The sequence below is a fragment of the Pygocentrus nattereri genome, chromosome 16 (genome assembly GCF_015220715.1).
Source record: "Pygocentrus nattereri isolate fPygNat1 chromosome 16, fPygNat1.pri, whole genome shotgun sequence".
NCBI classification, from domain to species: domain Eukaryota; kingdom Metazoa; phylum Chordata; class Actinopteri; order Characiformes; family Serrasalmidae; genus Pygocentrus; species Pygocentrus nattereri.
Window position 1 is genome coordinate 14,269,461 of NC_051226.1, and position 23,329 is coordinate 14,292,789.

The window sequence follows — 23,329 nt, forward strand, 5'->3', positions numbered from 1 at the left end:
GAACCCTAACCCTAACATTGCACTAAATTTAAGGTGGCACAGAATTTAAGGTGGAACCTTTTTAAGGAGGCACAGAACTTAAGGTCGAACTGCAAATAAACTAGCACTGAATTTAAGGTGGCACAGAATTTAGGGTTGAACTCTCTTTAAGGTAGCACCAAATGTAAAGTGGAACTTAGTTTAAAGTAGCTCTAAAATTGACACATTAGCACATGGCAACAAATTACCATCAATCACGGATACTACAGCTTCTGCTTTACAACTTTTTCGCAACATGTCAACAACTATCAACAGTTTTCAACCATTTAAACATTTCAACAGCTATCAACCGTTTTTAACCGTTTTATCATTTTAACAACTACCACCGGTTTCAACCAATTTAACATTTCAACAACCGTCAACCGGTTTCAACCAATTTAACATTTCAACAACCGTCAACCGGTTTCAACCATTTTAACATTTCAACAACCGTCAACCGGTTTCAACCATTTTAACATTTCAACAACCGTCAACCGGTTTCAACCATTTTAACATTTCAACAACTGTCAACCGGTTTCAACCAGTTGAACATTTCAACAACCGTCAACCGGTTTCAACCAGTTGAACATTTAAACAACTATCAACCGGTTTCAACCAATTTAACGTTTTAACTTACTTAACAGGCTTTTTCAAGCCAACTTAAAGTTCGTTCACGAACTTTCCCCTTCTAGTTAAGTTGGCTTGAAAAAGCCAACTTACTGTTCTTCGTAATCTTCTTAATATTATTATTATTATTATTATTCTACGCTCAAAATTTAAAATGTTTCTCGTCCCACAGTTTTCGAGCTAGAGCCACGAAATTTTACAGGATCGTAGGGCCTATACCCGATTAGGTTGCTTGTGCTTTTCTAAGCGATCCGACGTACGGTTTCCGGAATATTAACGTTCAAAGTGGAATTTTTTCCCCATAGGGAATGAATGGGGAGGCTGTTGGCAGACTGCCAGACATGATGTCACAATGCATCGTTGTCTCACACAACAGGTCCAAACCACGCACGGAGCTCAATGTCTCACCAGTTCCCAGCCTTATTCTCAGCAGCTCTGTTAAGGGTTAACTGCTTTTAAGGTGGAATTGCACCAAGACAGCACAGAATTTTAAGGTGGAACTTCAATTTAAGGTGGACCTAACAATAGCATAACAATAAATTTAAGGTGGAACTTCAGTTAAGGTAGCGCTATGTTAAAGGTGGAACGGCTATTAACTTGTCACTAACTTTAAGGTGAGACCACAATTAATATAGCAAAAAAATTAAGGTGGAACTGCTATTAACATAGCACTAAATATGGCACAGTGTTTAAGGTGGAACGTTAATTAACATAGAAACAAAATTAAGGTGGCACACAACTTAAGGTGGAACTTCTTTTAAGGTGACACAGACTTTAAGGTGGAACTGCAATTAACCTAGCACTAAATTTAAGGTGGAACTTCAGTTAACATGGCACAAAATTAAAGGAGGCACAGAATTTAAGGCGGAACTTTAATCAACATAGCAATGAAATTAACATGGCACAGAGCTTACAGTGGAACTTGAAATGACATTGCACTAAATTTAAAGTGGAACAGACTTTAAGGTGGAACTGCAAATAACCTAGCACTAAATTTAAGGTGGCACAGAATTTTATGATGGAACTCTTCTTAAGGTAGCACCAAATTTAAAGTGGAACTTAGTTTAAGGTAGCACTAAAATTAACATCTTAGCACCTAGCAACAAATTACCATCGATCACGAGTACTACAGCTTCTGCTTTACAACTTTTTCACAACATTTCAACAACTATCAAGAGTTTTCAACCATTTTATCATTTTAACAACTGTCAACCGGTTTCAACCAATTTAACATTTTAACTATATTAACAGGCTTTGGAACATTAATTAACATAGAAACAAAATTACGGTGGCACACAACTTAAGGTGGAACTTCTTTTAAGGTGGAATAGACTTTAAGGTGGAACTGCAATTAACCTAGCACTAAATTTAAGGTGGAACTTCAGTTAAGGTAGCGCTATGTTAAAGGTGGAACGGCTATTAACTTGTCACTAACTTTAAGGTGAGACCTCAATTAATATAGCAAAAAAATTAAGGTGGAACTGCTATTAACATAGCACTAAATATGGCACAGTGTTTAAGGTGGAACGTTAATTAACATAGAAACAAAATGAAGGTGGCACACAACTTAAGGTGGAACTTCTTTTAAGGTGACACAGACTTTAAGGTGGAACTGCAATTAACCTAGCACTAAATTTAAGGTGGAACTTCAGTTAACAAGGCACAAAATTAAAGGAGGCACAGAATTTAAGATGGAACTTTAATCAACATAGCAATGAAATTAACATGGCACAGAGCTTACAGTGGAACATGAAATGACATTGCACTAAATTTAAGGTGGCACACTGTTTAAGGTGGAACCTTTTTAAGGAGGCACAGAACTTAAGGTTGAACTGCAAATAACCTAGCACTAAATTTAAGGTGGAACTTCAGTTAGCAAGGCACAAAATTAAAGGAGGCATAGAATTTAAGGCGGAACTTTAATCAACATAGCAATGAAATTAAGATGGCACAGACCTTACAGTGGAACCCTAACCCTAACATTGCACTAAATTTAAGGTGGCACAGAATTTAAGGTGGAACCTTTTTAAGGAGGCACAGAACTTAAGGTCGAACTGCAAATAAACTAGCACTGAATTTAAGGTGGCACAGAATTTAGGGTTGAACTCTCTTTAAGGTAGCACCAAATGTAAAGTGGAACTTAGTTTAAAGTAGCTCTAAAATTGACACATTAGCACATGGCAACAAATTACCATCAATCACGGATACTACAGCTTCTGCTATACAACTTTTTCGCAACATGTCAACAACTATCAACAGTTTTCAACCATTTAAACATTTCAACAGCTATCAACCGTTTTTAACCGTTTTATCATTTTAACAACTACCAACCGGTTTCAACCAATTTAACATTTCAACAACCGTCAACCGGTTTCAACCATTTTAACATTTCAACAACCGTCAACCGGTTTCAACCATTTTAACATTTCAACAACTGTCAACCGGTTTCAACCAGTTGAACATTTCAACAACCGTCAACCGGTTTCAACCAGTTGAACATTTAAACAACTATCAACCTGTTTCAACCAATTTAACGTTTTAACTTACTTAACAGGCTTTTTCAAGCCAACTTAAAGTTCGTTCACGAACTTTCCCCTTCTAGTTATTATTATTATTCTACGCTCAAAATTTTAAAATGTTTCTCGTCCCACAGTTTTCGAGCTAGAGCCACGAAATTTTACAGGATCGTAGGGCCTATACCCGATTAGGTTGCTTGTGCTTTTCTAAGCAATCCGACTTACGGTTTCCGGAATATTAACGTTCAAAGTGGAATTTTTTCCCCATAGGGAATGAATGGGGAGGCTGTTGGCAGACTGCCAGACATGATGTCACAATGCATCGTTGTCTCACACAACAGGTCCAAACCACGCACGGAGCTCAATGTCTCACCAGTTCCCAGCCTTATTCTCAGCAGCTCTGTTAAGGGTTAACTGCTTTTAAGGTGGAATTGCACCAAGACAGCACAGAATTTTAAGGTGGAACTTCAATTTAAGGTGGACCTAACAATAGCATAACAATAAATTTAAGGTGGAACTTCAGTTAAGGTAGCGCTATGTTAAAGGTGGAACGGCTATTAACTTGTCACTAACTTTAAGGTGAGACCACAATTAATATAGCAAAAAAATTAAGGTGGAACTGCTATTAACATAGCACTAAATATGGCACAGTGTTTAAGGTGGAACGTTAATTAACATAGAAACAAAATTAAGGTGGCACACAACTTAAGGTGGAACTTCTTTTAAGGTGACACAGACTTTAAGGTGGAACTGCAATTAACCTAGCACTAAATTTAAGGTGGAACTTCAGTTAACATGGCACAAAATTAAAGGAGGCACAGAATTTAAGGCGGAACTTTAATCAACATAGCAATGAAATTAACATGGCACAGAGCTTACAGTGGAACTTGAAATTACATTGCACTAAATTTAAAGTGGAACAGACTTTAAGGTGGAACTGCAAATAACCTAGCACTAAATTTAAGGTGGAACTTCAGTTAAGGTAGCGCTATGTTAAAGGTGGAACGGCTATTAACTTGTCACTAACTTTAAGGTGAGACCTCAATTAATATAACAAAAAAATTAAGGTGGAACTGCTATTAACATAGCACTAAATATGGCACAGTGTTTAAGGTGGAACGTTAATTAACATAGAAACAAAATGAAGGTGGCACACAACTTAAGGTGGAACTTCTTTTAAGGTGACACAGACTTTAAGGTGGAACTGCAATTAACCTAGCACTAAATTTAAGGTGGAACTTCAGTTAACAAGGCACAAAATTAAAGGAGGCACAGAATTTAAGATGGAACTTTAATCAACATAGCAATGAAATTAACATGGCACAGAGCTTACAGTGGAACATGAAATGACATTGCACTAAATTTAAGGTGGCACACTGTTTAAGGTGGAACCTTTTTAAGGAGGCACAGAACTTAAGGTTGAACTGCAAATAACCTAGCACTAAATTTAAGGTGGAACTTCAGTTAGCAAGGCACAAAATTAAAGGAGGCATAGAATTTAAGGCGGAACTTTAATCAACATAGCAATGAAATTAAGATGGCACAGACCTTACAGTGGAACCCTAACCCTAACATTGCACTAAATTTAAGGTGGCACAGAATTTAAGGTGGAACCTTTTTAAGGAGGCACAGAACTTAAGGTCGAACTGCAAATAAACTAGCACTGAATTTAAGGTGGCACAGAATTTAGGGTTGAACTCTCTTTAAGGTAGCACCAAATGTAAAGTGGAACTTAGTTTAAAGTAGCTCTAAAATTGACACATTAGCACATGGCAACAAATTACCATCAATCACGGATACTACAGCTTCTGCTTTACAACTTTTTCGCAACATGTCAACAACTATCAACAGTTTTCAATGATTTAAACATTTCAACAGCTATCAACCGTTTTTAACCGTTTTATCATTTTAACAACTACCAACCGGTTTCAACCAATTTACCATTTCAACAACTGTCAACCGGTTTCAACCATTTTAACATTTCAACAACTACCAACCGGTTTCAACCATTTTAACATTTCAACAACCGTCAACCGGTTTCAACCATTTTAACATTTCAACAACTGTCAAACGGTTTCAACCATTTTAACATTTCAACAACCGTCAACCGGTTTCAACCATTTTAACATTTCAACAACCGTCAACACTTTTAAACCAGTTGCACATTTAAACAACTATCAACCTGTTTCAACCAATTTAACGTTTTAACTTACTTAACAGGCTTTTTCAAGCCAACTTAAAGTTCGTTCACGAACTTTCCCCTTCTAGTTAATTAATGTTCTTTTTATTTGAGGGTCCCATTTCACAGGGAAAGATCTCAACCACTACCCCTTTTAACACTACACCCTCGTTCCAAGGGGCAAGGAGACACATGAAAACCAGGGAGAAAACGTAAGGGCAAAAGTAAGAAATGGAATTGGAACTAATTTCTTTTAAATACTCTTCCACTACACAATAATACATGCATATATCTTCAATCTACTTTGGAATACAACATATTCTTCTATAATAATACTTTTCTATAATTAATTTCTGTTAGTCAGCTTTCTCTAGTAACATTTTTCTGATAAGATGATGAACCAGTCACAGAATTAAATTGTAGTGCTTATTATTATGTAGGCTTATTATTCAGTTATTAATGTTACCACTTATTCAAGAACTACTACAAATTATTCAGTAATTACTAAAAAAAATTTAGCATATCCTATACATTACTCAGTAACTACTATAAATTGATGAGTGACTACTGTGAATTATTCAGTAACTATTATAAATTACTGAGAAACTATTATGAATTATTTGGTAACTTTTAAATGACTCCGTGACCTCCATTAATGATATAGCAAATACTAAAAATTATTCAGTAACTACTAAGAATTACTCTGTAAATACTAAGAAACTAATGTTTCAGCACTTTAGATTTTAAGGGGTTTAAATAAGCAGAAAGAAAGATCACAGAGATCACAGATAATGGACTAAAACATAATATTAGAATGTCATAGCTCACAATATGAGTGTCTCCTCAAAGCAGATGTCTGTGTGTGTCCTGTCCACCATTACCAGGTCAGTGTCATAGATTTCTCTGCCCACAGTCAGCAAACAGAACACAGCCCACCTGTGCAACTCTGACAGATACAAGCAAACCGGTGGTCAAAAATCATGTAAAAAATAAAGAAATACATCATTTCAGGTAGTGCTGATCGGTATTGATTTAATTAATTATCACAGTATTTTCTACATGGCAAACTAATGGACAATACAGCACCCAATTTCACGGGCAGAGCTCATCCTCACCGCCTTTGTTCTTGAAATATTCAGAATCTTTCCACATGAGAGGGATGCGGATATCTAAAGAGACAATCATGCAAAGTGAGACATCCATGAACTACTTACAACAACTCTACGCATGTGTGTGTGTGTGTGTGTGTGTGTGTGTGTGTAGTCTTTGCTTCTTTGCTGTACCTGAAATAGCCACCTTCCCAGTACAGGGCTTCCTCTCTTCAAGAGAGCCACCAGCAGATGACCTGAAATAGAATTCTAAATGGTCAGATGGCTAACCCATTCTCAATCTTACATCACTATAACACAATAAGCTTATAAGCTTCTCAATGTATATATATATATATATATATATATATATATATATATATATATATATATATATATATATATAAATATACAATCAGGCATAGTATTATGACCAGCTCCTTGTTTCTACACTAACTGTCCATTTTATTAGCTCCACTTACTATATAAGCCCCCCATGGACCCTCACGGAGCAGGTACCACTTGGGTGGTTGATCATTCTCAGCATTGCAGTAACACTGACATGGTGGTGGTTTGTTAGTGTGTGTTGTGCTGGTCTCTATTAGACACTCCTACCTTGTCTGTCCGCCTTGTAGATGTAAAGTCAGAGACGACAGCTCATCTGCAGCACAGTTTGTGTAGGTCATCCTCTAGTCCTTCATCAGTGGTCACAGGACGCTGCCCACAGGACGCTGTTGGTTGGATATTTTTGGTTGGTGGACTACTTTCTCTCTAGCAGTGACGCTGAGGTGTTTAAGAAGTCCAGCAGCACTGCTGTATCTGATCCACTCAGACCAGCGCAACACACACTAACACACCACATCAGTGTTACCAAATAGTACCTGCTCTGTGAGGGTCCATGGGGGGCTTATATAGTACATGGAGCTAAAAAAATGGACAATTAGCACAGAAACAAGGAGCTGTTCATAATATTATGCCTGATCGTATATTTTATATATATATATATATATATATATATATATATATATATATATATATATATATATATGCTCAAAAAATGATATCCAATATGAGTAATTTGCCATAGCTTATAACAGAACACACAGTGGGTGTATTTGACCACCAATTAAATGCCCCAAAATGCTCAACCCAACAGATGGGCATAAAAAACAACCCAGCTGTTTTTGGCGTGAGAGAATGGTGTTAGCGTAAAGATACATTTTCCAGGTAAGCAAATACCTTCTGTTTGCTTCTCTGAATTAGAGGGCCTTTATAATACATTCTTTAGTGGTGCAGTCATTGTAAACAGAAAAAGAAAACATGCTCATTTATGAAAAACATTTTGAAAAGATCTTTATTCTCATACTTTTCAGTCAGGGCACATTCATCCACTCACTCATTTTTTGAACCACTCATCCTAGCATCCATCGTTTTTTCATTCCTTCAATTCCTTCAATTCCTCCCCCAAATCAGTCAACTTTGACCCCCAGTGCTTTACCTGCGTCCAGTCCGCTGCAGGGCCTGCGCCTCCTTCATGCGCTGGAGCTGGCTCATGAGGGCGAGGATGCGGCTGTTGCAGGTTAGGAGGCTTTTAGAGGCTTCCAGAGCCTGTTCCCTCTGAGAGCACGCGGCCAGCAGCCTGCAGGCGCCCTCCCGCACACGCACCTCCATGTCGATCTGCTTCTGCACCTCACTGTCCTGCAGAGAGAGGGAGAAAGTGAGAGAGGAAGAGAGAGAAAGAGAGAGAGAGAGAATGTGCATAATGGAAACTCTCAGAGAGTAATAGCAGTACTTGTGCAGCAGTGCAGAGGTGCAGCAGTAGCTGTACTCACATCAGCTTAGCTATGAGGCTGGCACAATAAACAGCCACAGTATACTGATGTGGATAAAAATGACTAGAAAAAAAAAGAAATGTAGAAAAATGACTTTGCGTCATTCATATATAAGTGAAGTGTACGGATAGATGTATCTGGCTAATGGGGCTCCCAAGTGGCACAACCACCTAAACTACAGCCATCTGTGGCTGGGAGTCCAAGACAGCAGAACTGGCCTCGCTGATAGATAAAATGATAATATAGATACACCTACTTCCACTTCCAATTGTTTATTAATTTATAATCACAATAATTACATCTTAAATGACCTTTTGGTGTGTTGTTTGTAATATTTAAATCTACATCCTAAAATGTATTATTTTCTATAAAATAATAAAAGTGATTAAGATGACAAGCAAATACAAACTTATGAACAGTGACTGTACATTTTTATATTTTAAATATATTTTTTATCCAGAAAAACTTTTCAGTGGTAGGTGAATTAAGTGTTAGGAATCTTGCCCATGGACAGTTACTGGTGTAGCAGTAATGCTGTGCAAATAAATCTCTCAGCTCCAGGGTAATTATTCACTGTCCTATCTAGCCTATTTAATTTCTCACACTTACTATGGAAGCCTATTCCCACCAGACAGAAACACCTGGTTTTTTTCTTTCTTTCTTTTTCTCTGTTTTTGGAAGCTGTGGACTTATTATCTCAAATTACCTGCTTAGTGTCTCAAAATAATGGTTTATTTTCTCAAAAGTACTACATTTCAAGAACGTACATCATTATTTTGATAGTAAGTTGATAATTCTAGAAAATATAGTACTGTGCGAAAGTCTTAGGCACCCAAGGCACATTTTCAAAAAAAATTATTTATTGTGTAGTTTGTGTTTATTTGCTGAGAAAAGTGTTAATATTTGAATAAACAAAATGTATAGAATATGAACGAATAATTAGTGATTTTATGAATGTTAGTGTGTTTTCGAACCTCTCCTCGAGGAAGCCCAGTATTATATGTAGTTAAAAAGCAACTCCTGGTTTGACCAATCAGTGCTTCAGTAAATTGTGCTCATGATGTAACTGATGATATTAACAAGTCTCTGTGGCGGCTGTGAAGCTGTCAAGGAAAAATATGGACCCCTTCTTTTTGTTACAAGAAATTCTTGTTACTTTTTATTGTTTTTATGTTTAATTGAATTATGAATACGACTTTATTCTAATGTACATTGTGATAAACTCCCTGCTGAGGTAAATTCTGAGTGTTAAACTCAGCCCAGGCTGGTGTTTCCTTACTCTCTCCACTAGCACACAAACAAGCAGCTCAACCAGCTTAACCTCACTTCGCTTTAGCAGAGGCCTTTAGCTGCTTCTGAACTTAGACTCCTCCCTCGGTCTGAGGTCAGAAGTCGTATTGACACCAGCACGGCCCAAATTTTGCTGAAGCAGAGGACAGTTACAGTTCATTAACAAGAAAGTATTTATCCACCTACACAGATCAGATATTTCAAAACGTGGGATAAAAGCTCACATGCTGCACAGAATCAGAGCAGTGCTGGTTATGAAGAACTACAGCCGCCTGTGGAGCCTAATTGGATTGAGTGGTTTTATCCAACCAACATTACTACCAGGATTAAAGAAAATCTGCTCTAATCAGCTCTGCCCTCCATGTGGCTGCGTCAATCAGGGACCAGGGTCAACCCAAACACGTTACCACACCAGCTATAATGTACAAGCTTAAACTGTGCTCATTCTTAACTGTGTTCCCGTTTAAATCTTTCTATTTCACTGCTGCCTTTACTTTTCCTTTATTACCTTTACTAAACAAGCATTGATGTATTACAGTGTTTTTGACTCACACACACTGTAAAGCACTTTGAGCTGATTTGTTTATGAATGAAAGGCACTATAAAGAAAGATCATTATTATAGCAACTAAACAACCCAACGTCACACAGATATATAATAGTGATGCAAATAATAAAATGAATAACAATTAGACGACAAATAAAACAGTTAAACTGATGCTAACAGTTAAATAATGCTAGATTAACTTTCTCTCTTTTACAATAAACAACAATTCAACAACAAGTTAAAGAACATTTTTGTATTGTACGCATGTGCCTACTAAAATGACTGTGGTGTTCAGAAGATTCATTGAGCCAATATTAACTTGGCCTAGTAATAAATAATAAATAATACTTCAGAACTTTAGAAAGAGATTTTTTCAGATCTTCATTAAGAGATCTTTATTATTATATATATTGTAGTCATTTTGTCAACTTTTTAGTATTTGGTCAAATATTCATGAACATATTATAGTGGTCAGCCCCTCCGTTTAAACTAGGGCTGAAAGATTATTAGTGTTTATATTGAAAACCACAATTTGAAAAAGTGCAATGTTCAAATCACAAGAGCTGCAATTTCATTTAGGCTACAGCCTACATTACCATCAGTGTTCTCTTAAGTTTTACGTGAGGAAATTTAACGTGTAGATGAGTTAGACCAATCAGAGCAAACCACGTGATGCATACATGACAACACAAGCACAAGTAACTTTCATTCTGGTGCACTACCTTCAGTGTTCCAAGTCACAAGCCAGAGAAGTAGATTTGCAGCAGTGCAGATTTTCTGAGCAAAAAATCTTAATTTATGCAAAATAATCACAATTTAAATTGAATTTGGTCAGGAAAAGCACAACTGGATTCCAAACCAATCACATCTAGTTTAACCCCTGATAATGGCCAGGGCCCACCGGCAGGCAAAGTTTTATTACACACTTCTATAACCTCAGGTTAGCTCAGTCAATTTGATCTGAAGTCCCTGAAGTTACTGTATAATAAGACTTAGTATGTAATAAGCCTGAAATTTTAAGGGGTTAAACAAAACTGAGTTCTCATGTAATGCATATTTATGTCAATATGCCTGACCCCACCCATCAGTACTATATTCAATGGTCCACACAAGATGCACCTTTTTAACATCTTAGTGCATTAATACAGAATTCATGTAAGGTGTTTGTCATAAGTGTGTATTTTATGACAGCTTTGAATGCGACCAGATCATCGGTCAACAGAATCAGCCAAAATTTGTGAATTCAGCTACTTTAAGGTGCACTCATTGTTGACACAGCCATTCAACTGTGTACATATAGTTTGTATAATTACCACAGAGAAGTACTGACCAATAAAATGGGACACTCTGGAGCAGCTGCACATTAGCCTAAGGTCACCATGTGCCAGCTAGAGGGGTATAAAGCTATAAAGGTATAAAGAGGGGTATAAAGAAAAGATGGAGCTCCATCCAATACATTTGGGATGATCCAGAACTGATCGTCCAGCAGCAGTACCTGACCACACTAATGCTTTTGTGTCTGATTGCAATCAAATCCTCACAGCAATGTTCAACATCCAGCATAAAGCCTTCCCAGAAGACTAGAGGCTGTTACTGGGGAGTGGGGGTGGGGGGGGGTGGGGGGGCAAGCTCACTGTTAATACTCAGAAGAAGATTCAGAAGAAATGCTGGATGAGCACATGCATACAAACATATGAACATTACAATGTCTTTTAGTCTAAACCAGGGATTCTCAGCTTTTTCCATCTGAAGGCCCACCTGTTCATCATTAAAAGCATGAAGACCCATAAGAAAACAAATCTCAGCTTTTTAGCTGGAGAAATTTTCAACAGCTTGATGCCTGGGTGCCTACCCAGAAGAATAGTGGACAACTGAGAGGTCAGGTGTTTCTAAAGATAAAGGGCAAAAAAATGACAAAGCTGCCTTGTTATTGCAAAGCTTGTATTCATGTTGTTAACAGTATGAAAACATGTTTGTTTTGGTTAAGTCAATCATTTTTTCACTGATTTTTATGACCATGCCATCACAGGCCCACTATGGACCACTTGCCCCCCTGAGTATAGGCCCAGTAACCACCAAGGGGTGCTTTGTGGCACACTTGTGATCCTTGGGCCAGTGGTTGAGAAACCCTGGTCTAAACTATTTCTGTTTCTACTGTATACACACACACACAACCCAGAAGCCCATTCATGAGTTTAATCACATGAGAGCTCTCAGAACATTGAATGTATTAAGGCACCATTTGATAAACCTCCAGCAAAACACACCATGAAACCATGTTCTTTCATCTTTGTCTATTTGTGCATGATCACCCCAGGCAAAAGAAAGTTCAGATTCATTTACACCACTGTGCAAAATCAACTTTTTTGTTTATTTCATTTCCATTAAATACTGTAGTATACAGTACAAGTTATTCAGTTTTAAGGAAATTATTCTGAAAAGATTGGATATAAAATAAAACACTTGCATAAGGAGGGAGAAAATCAAAGGAAAATAAGTGAAAAACAGGAGAAATCTGGACCCCTAGGACCACCCAACACCTTGAACATGTAGCTGTTAAGAGGCTTTCACTGAAATAAGGAAACCTGCTAATCAAACAAAGAACCTGGTGATATTCTCAGAACAATAGGCTGACCACCCCAGAGTCCAGACCTCAGTGTCAAAGAATGTGTTTGTGAATATCTGAATTGTGAGAAGCAGAAAATACAACCAGTTTAGACTGAACTTTTGTCATGCAGTGAAAACAGCTAATAACCCTGTAATGCATTCTTAAAGGGGACGTTCACAGATGTTTTGTAATTTTCTGCATAAGTAAATCTTTGAGATGTAAACAAAGTCATTCAGAGTGGCTTGGTGTAAAATGCTCTGTTCTAGAAAAAACTTGGCGAGTTTACATGCAAAGATTTTTGCCAATCCAATTTAATACAATCAGATTACAGATTCAGACTGAGGTGTTTATTCTCACTCTATTCAACAATCTGATGAAAATCTTCGTTTACATGCTCACTACAAGTAATCCCATGCAAAATGACGCGCATGCGTGGAGGAGCGCTGAGAGTAAACGTTACCATGACAACGAACACCCCGGGGTCCAGTCAGAGCGAGATGTTTCCAGTTGGCGCGCTTGTTTTTAATAGGTTTAAACTGATATCAGACTCAGAAAAACGTCCTTCACATGTACTTATAAAGGAAGCGGCGAGAGGAAGACGTCGTGCTCTGGGACACTTAAGATGGACGTCCGTCCCACAGCCATCTTTTAAAGCTCAGAGTCTCCTCTGCAGGCCAGTTTCTGCTCCGCCAGGTTGAACGTTATAAACCTTGCATGCGCAGAACGTACTTACACGTTCCGATTGGAGTGTAATTGGATTCAGGTGTTTACAAAGATATTATTCTTCTATCTAACGGATTATTTAGAGGTTTACCCACCTCGTTTAATCAGACAGAAATTGTATTCCGAATGGCCTCAATCGGACTCGACCTTTCCGACTGAGGTGTTTACATGGACATATTCTATTCCGATTGAGCTATTAGTTGGCCGGAGGAGCCCGAGGCTGCAGCGCCAGAGAACAGTCTAAACAATCCGAGGCCACAAACCAAAGAAGTGGCCATGGCCGAGTACTGGGCCCTTTTTACGGCGAAGTCGAACATACCGGGGGTTGATGAGTCCAGCCGTCAAACACTGGAACTTCATAATCGCTCCTGTAATGCTGGCAAAGACGAAACCAGTGAGTGACTAGTGTCCACTAGTTGTCATGATTGTATTCCTCTGGACGAGCCACATGAAGCATTGTTCTTTTGTGCATGCAGGTCGGTTTGGGACCTGATCTGTTCAGACTGATGTCGCAAACAGATCACATTTAAAAGATAATGTGAACAGCCAAAAGAAAAAAATCGGATTTGGTGAGAAAATCAGATTTGGGCCATTTTACCTGCTGTGTAACTGTAGCCATAGTGTAACCCAATGTAGGGTTGATTAAACTGATTTGATTGCTTGATTAGCCAAACCAGGTATCATGGTTAAGCTGAGACGTAAAACAATCACTGTTTATTTCAAGGTCAATTTAAAGTTAGTCTTTTATCCAAGGCAAAAAAGCACTTTACTGCAAAGATAAACACTTTTTAACACACTTTCTGCTTGTGGACTAAAGCGTGGCACAGCACTGTAGTGCAATACACAGAATGGCCACCAACTGGCGCTCTGGGACGAGAGGTTTTATCCCAAAGGGAACAGAGAGGAAGGCAGAGGGAGTGGAATGAGGACAGTCAACACGGCCAAGTCTGGGCTAGGAAGTTGGGCAGCCGTTTTGACACGGTCAGTTCCTGAATCATTCACATAATAATTACTGAGTCAAAATCTGCCTGACCTAAAACAACGAGGAAGAAAAGAGCATTACAGTCGCATTACAGTCACATACTCTTCCATTTACCTCACAGCATTAGGTAACAGTTACAGTCCTGGAAAACCCAAGGCGGGATCAAGAAAAGAACTAGAAAACTTTTTTTCTTTCTCACACTGGACCTTGTTGTGTGTGGACAGATGAGGGACGGATGGGGCCAGGTGAAGCTGTTAACAGCTGTCCCTCTGTTAGCACTGAGGCCCATCCTGAACTGGAATGCATAACTAGGGTTACACACACGTGGTTGTTCTGTGTGTGTGTGGAACACATTCTTTCAAAGCACAGCCTCTTTTCTTCCCCAGACAGGTGCACAGCTAGCACAGACTTCTGGCAACCCAACAGAAAACTAGATCAATGTTTTACTACAGTGAAGAGGCCTAGAAAACTTAGATAATGCAGAGAAGTCTAGATCATAGAGAGCTTACTAGTGCACTGAACTAGCTAGTGCACTAAATTCAAGAACAGTTACCTAAAATTCTAGATGCCGTTAGTTAGAACTAGATGCTAGTTAGAACTCTGGAACGCTTACACCGAACACTGATTGAAGTTTGAACTACTGAATGATCTGTTGGAATTCTATAAGTGCACAGAATTCTAGAACAGGTAGAATTTCAGAATGTTTAGTAAGTGGGTCAAATTCCGTAACAATTAGCTAGTGTGTAGATATTCTGGAACAATTCAAGAATGTTTAGCTAGAATTCCGGCATGCATAGTTAGAATTCTAGAACATTTTTATAATGCCAAAATGTTTACTTTGAATTTTAGTATGCTTAGTCAGAATTCTAGAATGTTTTGTTAAAATTCTAAAATGCTTACAATTCTAGAGCTGATAATTACAATTCTAGAAAATTTCACTGTAGTTATAAAAAGCTTACTAATTCTGTATTCTCAGCTGTTCTTCTTCTTCTTCTTCTTTCGGCTGCTACCTTTAGGGGTCGCCACAGCGGATCATCTACCTCCATCTTGCCCTATCCACTGCCTCCTCTACTTTTACACCAACCATCTCCATGTCCACCTTCACTACATCCATAAACCTTCTCTGAGGCCTACCTCTTCTCCTTCTACCCGGCAGCTCCATCTCCAACATTCTTTGACCAATATATCCACTATTCCTCCTCAACACATGTCCAAACCATCTCAACCTGGCCTCTCTGGCTTTATCTCCAAACTGCTCCACCTTCACTGTCCCTCTGATCTGCTCATTTCTAATCTTGTCCATCCTCGTCACTCCCAACGAAAATCTCAGCATCTTCATCTCCGCCACCTCCAGCTCAGCCTCCTGTCTTTTAGACAGAGCCACAGTCTCCAAACCGTACATCATAGCAGGACGCACTACTGTCTTGTAAACCTTCCCTTTCACTCTTGCTGCTATCCTTCTGTCACACATCAGCCCTGACACCCGTCTCCACCCACTCCATTCTGCCTGCACCCTCTTCTTCACCTCTTTTCTACACTGTCCATTGCTTTGGATGGTTGACCCAAGATATTTGAAGTCATCCACCTTTATGACCTCTACTCCTTGCATCTTCACCTTTCCACCTGCCTCCCTCTCATGCTCAGCTGTTATTCTATTTTGGTTAATGATACCTGTAATATATTTAAAATTGTAGAATGTTCATTCGGAATTCCAAAATGCTCAGTTAGAATTCTAGAATGTTTAGACAGAATTCTAATATGCTTAGCTAGAATTCTGGAATGTGTAGGTAGAATTCTAAAACGCTTAGTAAGAAATCTAGAACGTATAGTCAGAATTTACTTCAGATTCTAGTATGTTCAGTTACAATTCTAAAGCATGTTAATAGAAATCTAGAACTCTAGTACTTAAAGTGCTCTAAAAGTATTTTATAAGTACTCAAAACTGTGCAATCCTTGGCTAAAATTCTAGAATGCTTAGTTTGAATTCTAAAATGCTTAGAATTCTAGAATGTTTAGTTAGTAATCCAGAGTCCTTAAAATTGTAGAATGCTTAGCTAGAAATCTAGAACGTACATTTAGAATCCTAAAATGCTTAGTTAGAATTCCAAAACTTTTATTTAGAATTTTAGAATTATATTAGGTTTAATTAGCATTCAAAGCATGATTAATTAGAATTCTGGAATGTTTTGTTAGGATTCTGGTACATTTAGTCACATTTTTAAAGCACATAATTAGCAATCTAGAACTCAAAGTAGCATTTCAAGTGCTCTAAAAGTACTTTAGTGTACTTGAAATTGTAGAATGCTTAGTCAGAATTATAGAATGTTTAGTTAGGATTCTAGTTTGTTTAGTTACAATTCTAAACCACATAATTAGAAATCTAGAACTCTAAGTTCTAGGATGTGCAGTTAAATTAGTTACTGCATTAGTAAAATTTTGTCTACCCTCAAACAATCATCTCAAATATTGAATATTAAAGAATCATACACAAAAATACAGTATTCATTTGCAGAAAGGCACAAGAGGGCAAAAGGGAGAGATTGAGGGAGGGAAGGAGACGCTGTTTGTATAGCAGTAAAATGCCTCTCTAATCTGGTTAATTCTTCCAAGGAGGTCTTACGTAACCTCTGATAAGACGGTGCTGAACTGGCAGCAGTTACTCCATTTTCAAATTTCATTCAGGTACCACAGTGTTTTGTTTGGCCTGCTGAAAAAAATGTGAATACACAAAGCCTTCCAGCTCTCTCTTGAACAATTTCAGTCATTTCAGACTCAGAAAGCTACAAACATTATTGAGGCTGATGTAAAAAGCTGCTCAAGTTAACAAACACATAATCTTAAAATTTCAGTCATGAAGCAACTCTCTCAGCCCCATTGCATCACTATTTAGAGCACTGATTTTGGTGTATAATCCTGGAAAAAATGGTGCTTTATGAATAGAACCTGCTATTGTTCAGACATAAATCGTTTCTGTAAAGATTAGGCCCTGACGGGCACAGTTCCACTGCATTACTCAACATCTTGATTACAACAATATGAACTTTTACACAGCTCTCAGGCTGGAATACACTCAGCCTTCATTATCAGTGTGGACGGTTCCTCTCAGCCACATGCAAATCTGTAAACCAGCCCCAACAAGCAGGGAACATGAAAACCAGACAGGATGGTGATCTCACCAGCACCTTAATCATTTGGGCAAATGATCAGAGTTCTGCAGTCAAGAGGGGGGATCACACTATTCCGACACAAATGCACCGTTTCAACAAACTGGTAGCGAAAGACCGTTGTGCAAGTTAATCTGCAAAATTTGACTAAAAATGTTTTTAACTATGTTGTCCATTTACTCTTCTGTACACTCTCAAAAATAAAGGTAAACTGTCACTGGGGCAGTACCCCCTCTTGTCACTGGTGTGGTTCCCTCAAGAGTACATCTCAGTACCTTTAGTCAGGGAACATAACTGTACCATAATGTTCCACTGAAATGATATTTTCTGACTTGTATTGACTCCACAGACCCTGACTTGTCTCCAGGCTTTTTATTATATTGTTCTGTTTTAAAACATTAGGACATGAAAAGGTAGAAATATATACTTTTCAACTGGAAAAACTTATTTAAGGTTCACAACTGGACCTTCAAACCACTGTTGTACTTTTGAGGGAACATTTACATTGTTTGCACATTGATGAACAAAAAAATGTACCTGCACAGAACCTTTATTTCTAACAGTGTAATAGAAAATTTCCACCTGTTCTTTTCCCCTAGTACAAACTATTCTTCCCTACACTCTTAAAATGATAGTTCTTCAAGGAACCATGAACACTCAAAGAAGCTTTTGCATGATTTAAGGGGTCTTATGCATCATGAAAGGGCTCTTCAGGTTGATGCAGAATGTGCTGTAGATGATTCTACATAAAATCTTGTTGAAAATGGTTCTATATAGCAGTGGTTCTCAAAATTTTCCACCCCAGCACCCACCTGTTTGTAACTGTAAAGCATAGCAGCCCACAAAACAACTAAAATAAACTTTTTGAACTGTTTTCTTTTCTTAATTGCTTACACTGAAAATCTGTGAATTAGCGCCTGAAAAGACTAGATCATTGATTTTACTTCAATCACAGAAACTCAGATTTGTAGTTATGTTAAAAAAAATGTTTGCAGAGAGATGTCAAAAAAGGAGAAAAGAAAAACGGTGGACTTGGGGCTGAAGTCCATCACGTTTTCACTGAAAACACTAGTGTGGCTCCCACAGGAGTCACTGTTTGGTCTGGAGTCTCTTTAGTTTTGTGAGTTTTAGCGCCTCATTTGAAATAAACCTCACTCCACTCAGGGGGCTTTTGGATTAGCATCATCACAAACAACAATAACTCCACCAGCAGTGAACTCAACAGGATTTGGTTGGTAGTGGACTGCAACAAACAAGATAGGAGAAACACCCTGCATCATTTCAAACTGATGATGATTAACTGACCCGTGATTACTATATTTTATTTATACATCTATACTTTCTAAATTAGAAATTAAATTAGGACAGTTAAATAATCAATTAAAAATGAACTTAGATTAGGATAAAAAAGAATATAGAACCTTTTTTGTACATTAAGATTATATAGTGCTCAGCACAATCAACACAAACAAATCGAATACAAATTAAAGGGGAATTCTGTTTGTTTTCAAATTTCTGCAAAATTGAGTCACTAAGATGTAAACAAAGTCCTTCGGGGTGGTTTGATGTGAAATGGTTTACTGTAAGGAAACTTACCAACTCTGATTTCTTTACAGTGGTGGTGAGGGGAACCAGGGGTCACAACACACATATCTGCCATATCTGAAACCACCAGTGAACCTACATGTGACATCTTAGATTTTGTATATAATACTAATAACTGAAAAATAGAGAGAGTTTGAAAAAATTTCTTTGGGGACTATTCAGTGTTAAATTGCTCTGTATGGGCCGCTCTGCCATGAATGGCTTTGAAGGCAGAGCATTCATAACCATTTCATGTAAAAACTTCCTGTGAGATATATTAAACCCTTCAGACGTCTGGTTCCTATCACCACCACTGTGAACAACTCGAAAAGTTTCTTTACAATTGAGCATTCCATGTCTAACCTTTCTCAATGAGGTTAATCTAAATTCTTAATAATTTAATTATGCAGAAATGAGGAAAAATCTGTATAATTCCCTTTTAATAATTCTTCCTCAGGCTCTTGATATGAGTCACCTTTTGAAGGTCTGGTTAATTAAATGACTAACTGAAAGAGTTGCTTCACTACAGGAAACACAAGAGCATGCAGTGCATGGAGTCATCAGGACTGGGATTGGTCACCACTGGTCGATACTCATGGCAGTGCAGCAGGTGAGGTCATCTACAATGTTCAGCAGTTTAAGGTTTAATAAATACGTTCGTCTGAAGATCGCACATTTCAATGCCTGCGGTCCAAATACACTTTCTCTACATCTCACTGCAACGCTTAGCTAGCACATACCATTTCACACTGCTTTGCTAGAGTGTGTAATACTTACCACCATGCTTTGCTAGTGCTTAGAATACTAGAGCACTTTGCTAGTACGTATACTTCTAGAACTTTTAGTCACAGTTCTAAAACATTTTTCTAACGCATAGAATTCTGTCTGTATAAAGGGAACAGACTAGTATGTTTAGCCAATGCACTTGGGTGACTTCTGGGACCCCAATAGGGAACTAGAATGCACTACAACACTAAGCTAGAATGCATAGAATTTTAGGTGTTCTTTAAAGAACTAGAATGTTAGGTGGTTTAGCCACCATTTAGCACTTTAGACTGCTTTGAGGACCCTTACGTGTCCATTGGGGACTAGATTGCTATAGAATAATTTAATGAATGCGTAGAATTTGCTTGTGTCTAGACATCAGGACACCCAATAGGAAGCTAGAACGCACCACAGTGCTTAACCAATGTATAACATTCTGGAACGTTTAAGTTGTACATAGAATTGCAGACAGACAGCACAGAGCACACTAGAACATCTATTTAGAATTCTAGAAGGCACAGCTAGAGTTCTTGAACTCTTAGAAGATGTGGTTAGCATACCAGAGAGCTAGGTTAGTTAGAACTCAGAACATGCATCTACAATTTTATAGACTTTCAAAGCGGTGAAATCACTCTGATATTACCACACACATACAGTGCATCCGGAAAGAAGCGCTGCACTTTTTCCACATTTTATGTTACAGCCTTATTCCAAAATGGATTAAATTCATTTTTCCCCTCAAAATTCTACACTCAATTCCCCATAATGACAAAGTGAAAAATTCAAATTCAATTTGTTTGAATGTTTTGCATAAACACTTTTCCTTCCACTCTATAGTGATACAGATGGGGAGGCACGTTGGCTGTGCCTGTAAACATCTGGGGCTCAGCTCAGTTCACTATAGAACTGTATACTCTGATAGATCATCAGATCACCAGAATCTTTTAATTAACCTGTAAAATGTGCAGTTACTTTTTTTTCATTTGATAAAAAGACTTACACGTCAACACAACATGCAGCCATTCAGCGTTGCTAAATGGATATTATGAACTGTTACACTCAGTAAACCTGAAATATTAGTCAGTTTACATTAAGTTAATATGATTATTATATTAAAGCGAAGCCGGTTTTACCGAGATTTCAGGCACTCACATACATTAATTCTGTCACTGTTTCTACCGCGCCACGCGCATGCGCTCACCCACAAGCACTCACGTGTGCCCCTGGCATGTCGCTATTCGCATGAGCCAAGACTTAAAAGTTACGATAATATTAAACACGGTTGATTTTGCCATGCCATCAAGACGAGAAAAAGACTGACTTAAGACTGCCATCTTGACCACCTTACACTAAACAATCAAGATGACGCGAGCATGACGCAACTCTAACAAGACTCACATGATTTTATTCTGACATCGGAAATTTGTCTGCGACAGAGAAATCGCTGAAGAAGCTGACTTCAGCATTGTAAAAAGTTAAAAGTTAAAGAACTTTTGAGGAAAAGTTTCCTGCCAGAGATGCGAGAAAAGCAGCTACAGGTGAGTAAAAGTGTAAAGCAGAGCAAAGTAAGCCTGTGTTTGCATTTATATGATATTTTTTAGCCTATACTAATACATTAGCACCTATTTACAGCCAAGATGGTAAATTGGGCACAAAATATTGTGGCTCCCAAGGTGGTTTGATTTTTGTTGAAAGGACAAAATAGCTTTTCTTAATATTTGGGTTGCTAACACCTGTTCTATTGTCACTATGTCATGCTTGTATACAATAGAATTCGGTGCTATATAGAACCATTTATAACACATTTTCCATCAATCTGAAGAACCATTCCACCATTCAAAGAGCGATTTAGACATGGTTATATAAATGAAGATGAAGAACCACCTTCATCATTTAAGAGTGGATAAAGCTCAACACCTATTTAACACCTATCAACACTTTTAACACTGAAAATAAACATCCCGGTACACCGATACAGATGATATACTGCCCCACACTTCTTTACTAGTGTTCTACAGCTCGGCCGGTCAGCGGGTGCTGCAAGCTTCAGCCCCATATCGCCCCCAGGCGGACCCGGACTAGAGTAGTGCCCACCTGTGCGGAGTCCTCAAAAACGCTGAGCCGAAAGTGGCCCCTGCGGACCTCCATCTCCACCGCGGAGCCTCGAGCCACCGTGGCCCTGGACGTCTGGTTCCTGCAGAACATCTCTTGAAGACTTAAGCTCCTTCAATCCGCACAGACTCAGCGCTCAGTCTCTAAAGGAGCTCAGTTAACAAGTAATGAGGGGAACAAACTCATCTTTACAGAGATCAAAGCTCGGAAAAGTAAAAGTTAACGTGTAAAAAGTGACAAAACATCCAGCTCGACAGCAGCTCTGCAGCTCCGCTCTGCCCACAGCTCACATGCTGGACTCTCCCACTCTAAGGAGAATCTGGGAGGCGCTGAAAGTTCACTGCAGGCTCTCGTAGAAGCGCGGCGCCCCCTGTAGGGCCGGGCAGGCATGTACAGCAGTGAGGGAGCCGAATCACGTGGCGCTGTCTGCTTCGCCGGAGGAAGACGAAAAAAGTGGAGGAAGAAAGGGGGAGAAAGAGGGAAACGAACGAAAACTACCACAAATAAAAGTTTCGGCTTCTATAACGACGTACTGTGTTTAGTTGGTTGACTGAACCTGTTAGTTTTTGTTTTTAATTAAAAAACTATCATTTTCCGGTGTTTGGGGAAGATCGGCGTAGTTCCAAAGGTCGCGGGTTCGATTCCAGGCTGGCTTCAGTTTTTAAATTAAACGCTTCACAAATACTTTACTAACCATTATTATCAATTATCCACGGTTAACGGTTTTATACTTGAATAGGTGCGCCAGGTTTGTCAACATGAGTTTACAACTAAGAGATCCTAATAAGCTGCATTTTAAAATAAATTATTTGCCAATACACATATTACTTACAGTATATCAAAGGGTGATGTTTTCGCCAGTAAAACACTATATAACATGAGAAGAGATACAAGTAACCACAAACACGGTACAATATAACATGAGTCTTTTCTGAGACCGTTTAGAAGAAAACAGAAAAGCACCAGTTTGGCTCCTGAAATCTCGCTGCACAGTCTAGATTTGCTCAATTCCACCAGCGTGTCCTCATTTAATGAAATTAAACTGATATTGGATGGTAACTTTAAATACTGGGCTAAATACTGAGAAGGTATTTGCAGTTAACAGCCAACACCTACTATATCCAATTAAAACCTCCATTAAATTAAACCAGGTGTCGCTGGATTTGAACAAATCTGTGATGGCTTGTCTGCAGCAAGAAGTCGGGAGCCAAACTTGTGTTCTTCTAACAGTTTTCCTCCAAACAATATATCAATAACTTCACTGACATTCTAAGAACAGAGGTCTTTTACAAATC

General features: G+C 38.4%; 1 protein-coding gene across 3 annotated transcripts in view; it reads right to left on the minus strand.

The window, feature by feature from the left end:
- rtkn2b (rhotekin 2b) overlaps positions 1-22,525 on the minus strand; it is a 134,095-nt gene extending 111,570 nt beyond the window's left edge. The window contains exons 1-5 of one of the 3 annotated variants that reach the window (XM_017686602.2): positions 22,017-22,515; positions 7,927-8,126; positions 6,624-6,685; positions 6,456-6,509; positions 6,169-6,286 (exon numbers count right to left, since the gene is read on the minus strand). In XM_017686602.2, coding sequence (XP_017542091.1) covers positions 6,169-6,286; positions 6,456-6,509; positions 6,624-6,685; positions 7,927-8,126; positions 22,017-22,127 — 545 coding nt within the window. In that variant the 5' untranslated portion in view covers positions 22,128-22,515. Of the gene's footprint in view, positions 1-6,168; positions 6,287-6,455; positions 6,510-6,623; positions 6,686-7,926; positions 8,127-22,016 lie in introns of all 3 variants that reach the window. The other 2 variants (XM_017686603.2, XM_037545704.1) reach the window with 2 other exon arrangements.
- Positions 22,526-23,329: the final 804 nt, after the last annotated feature.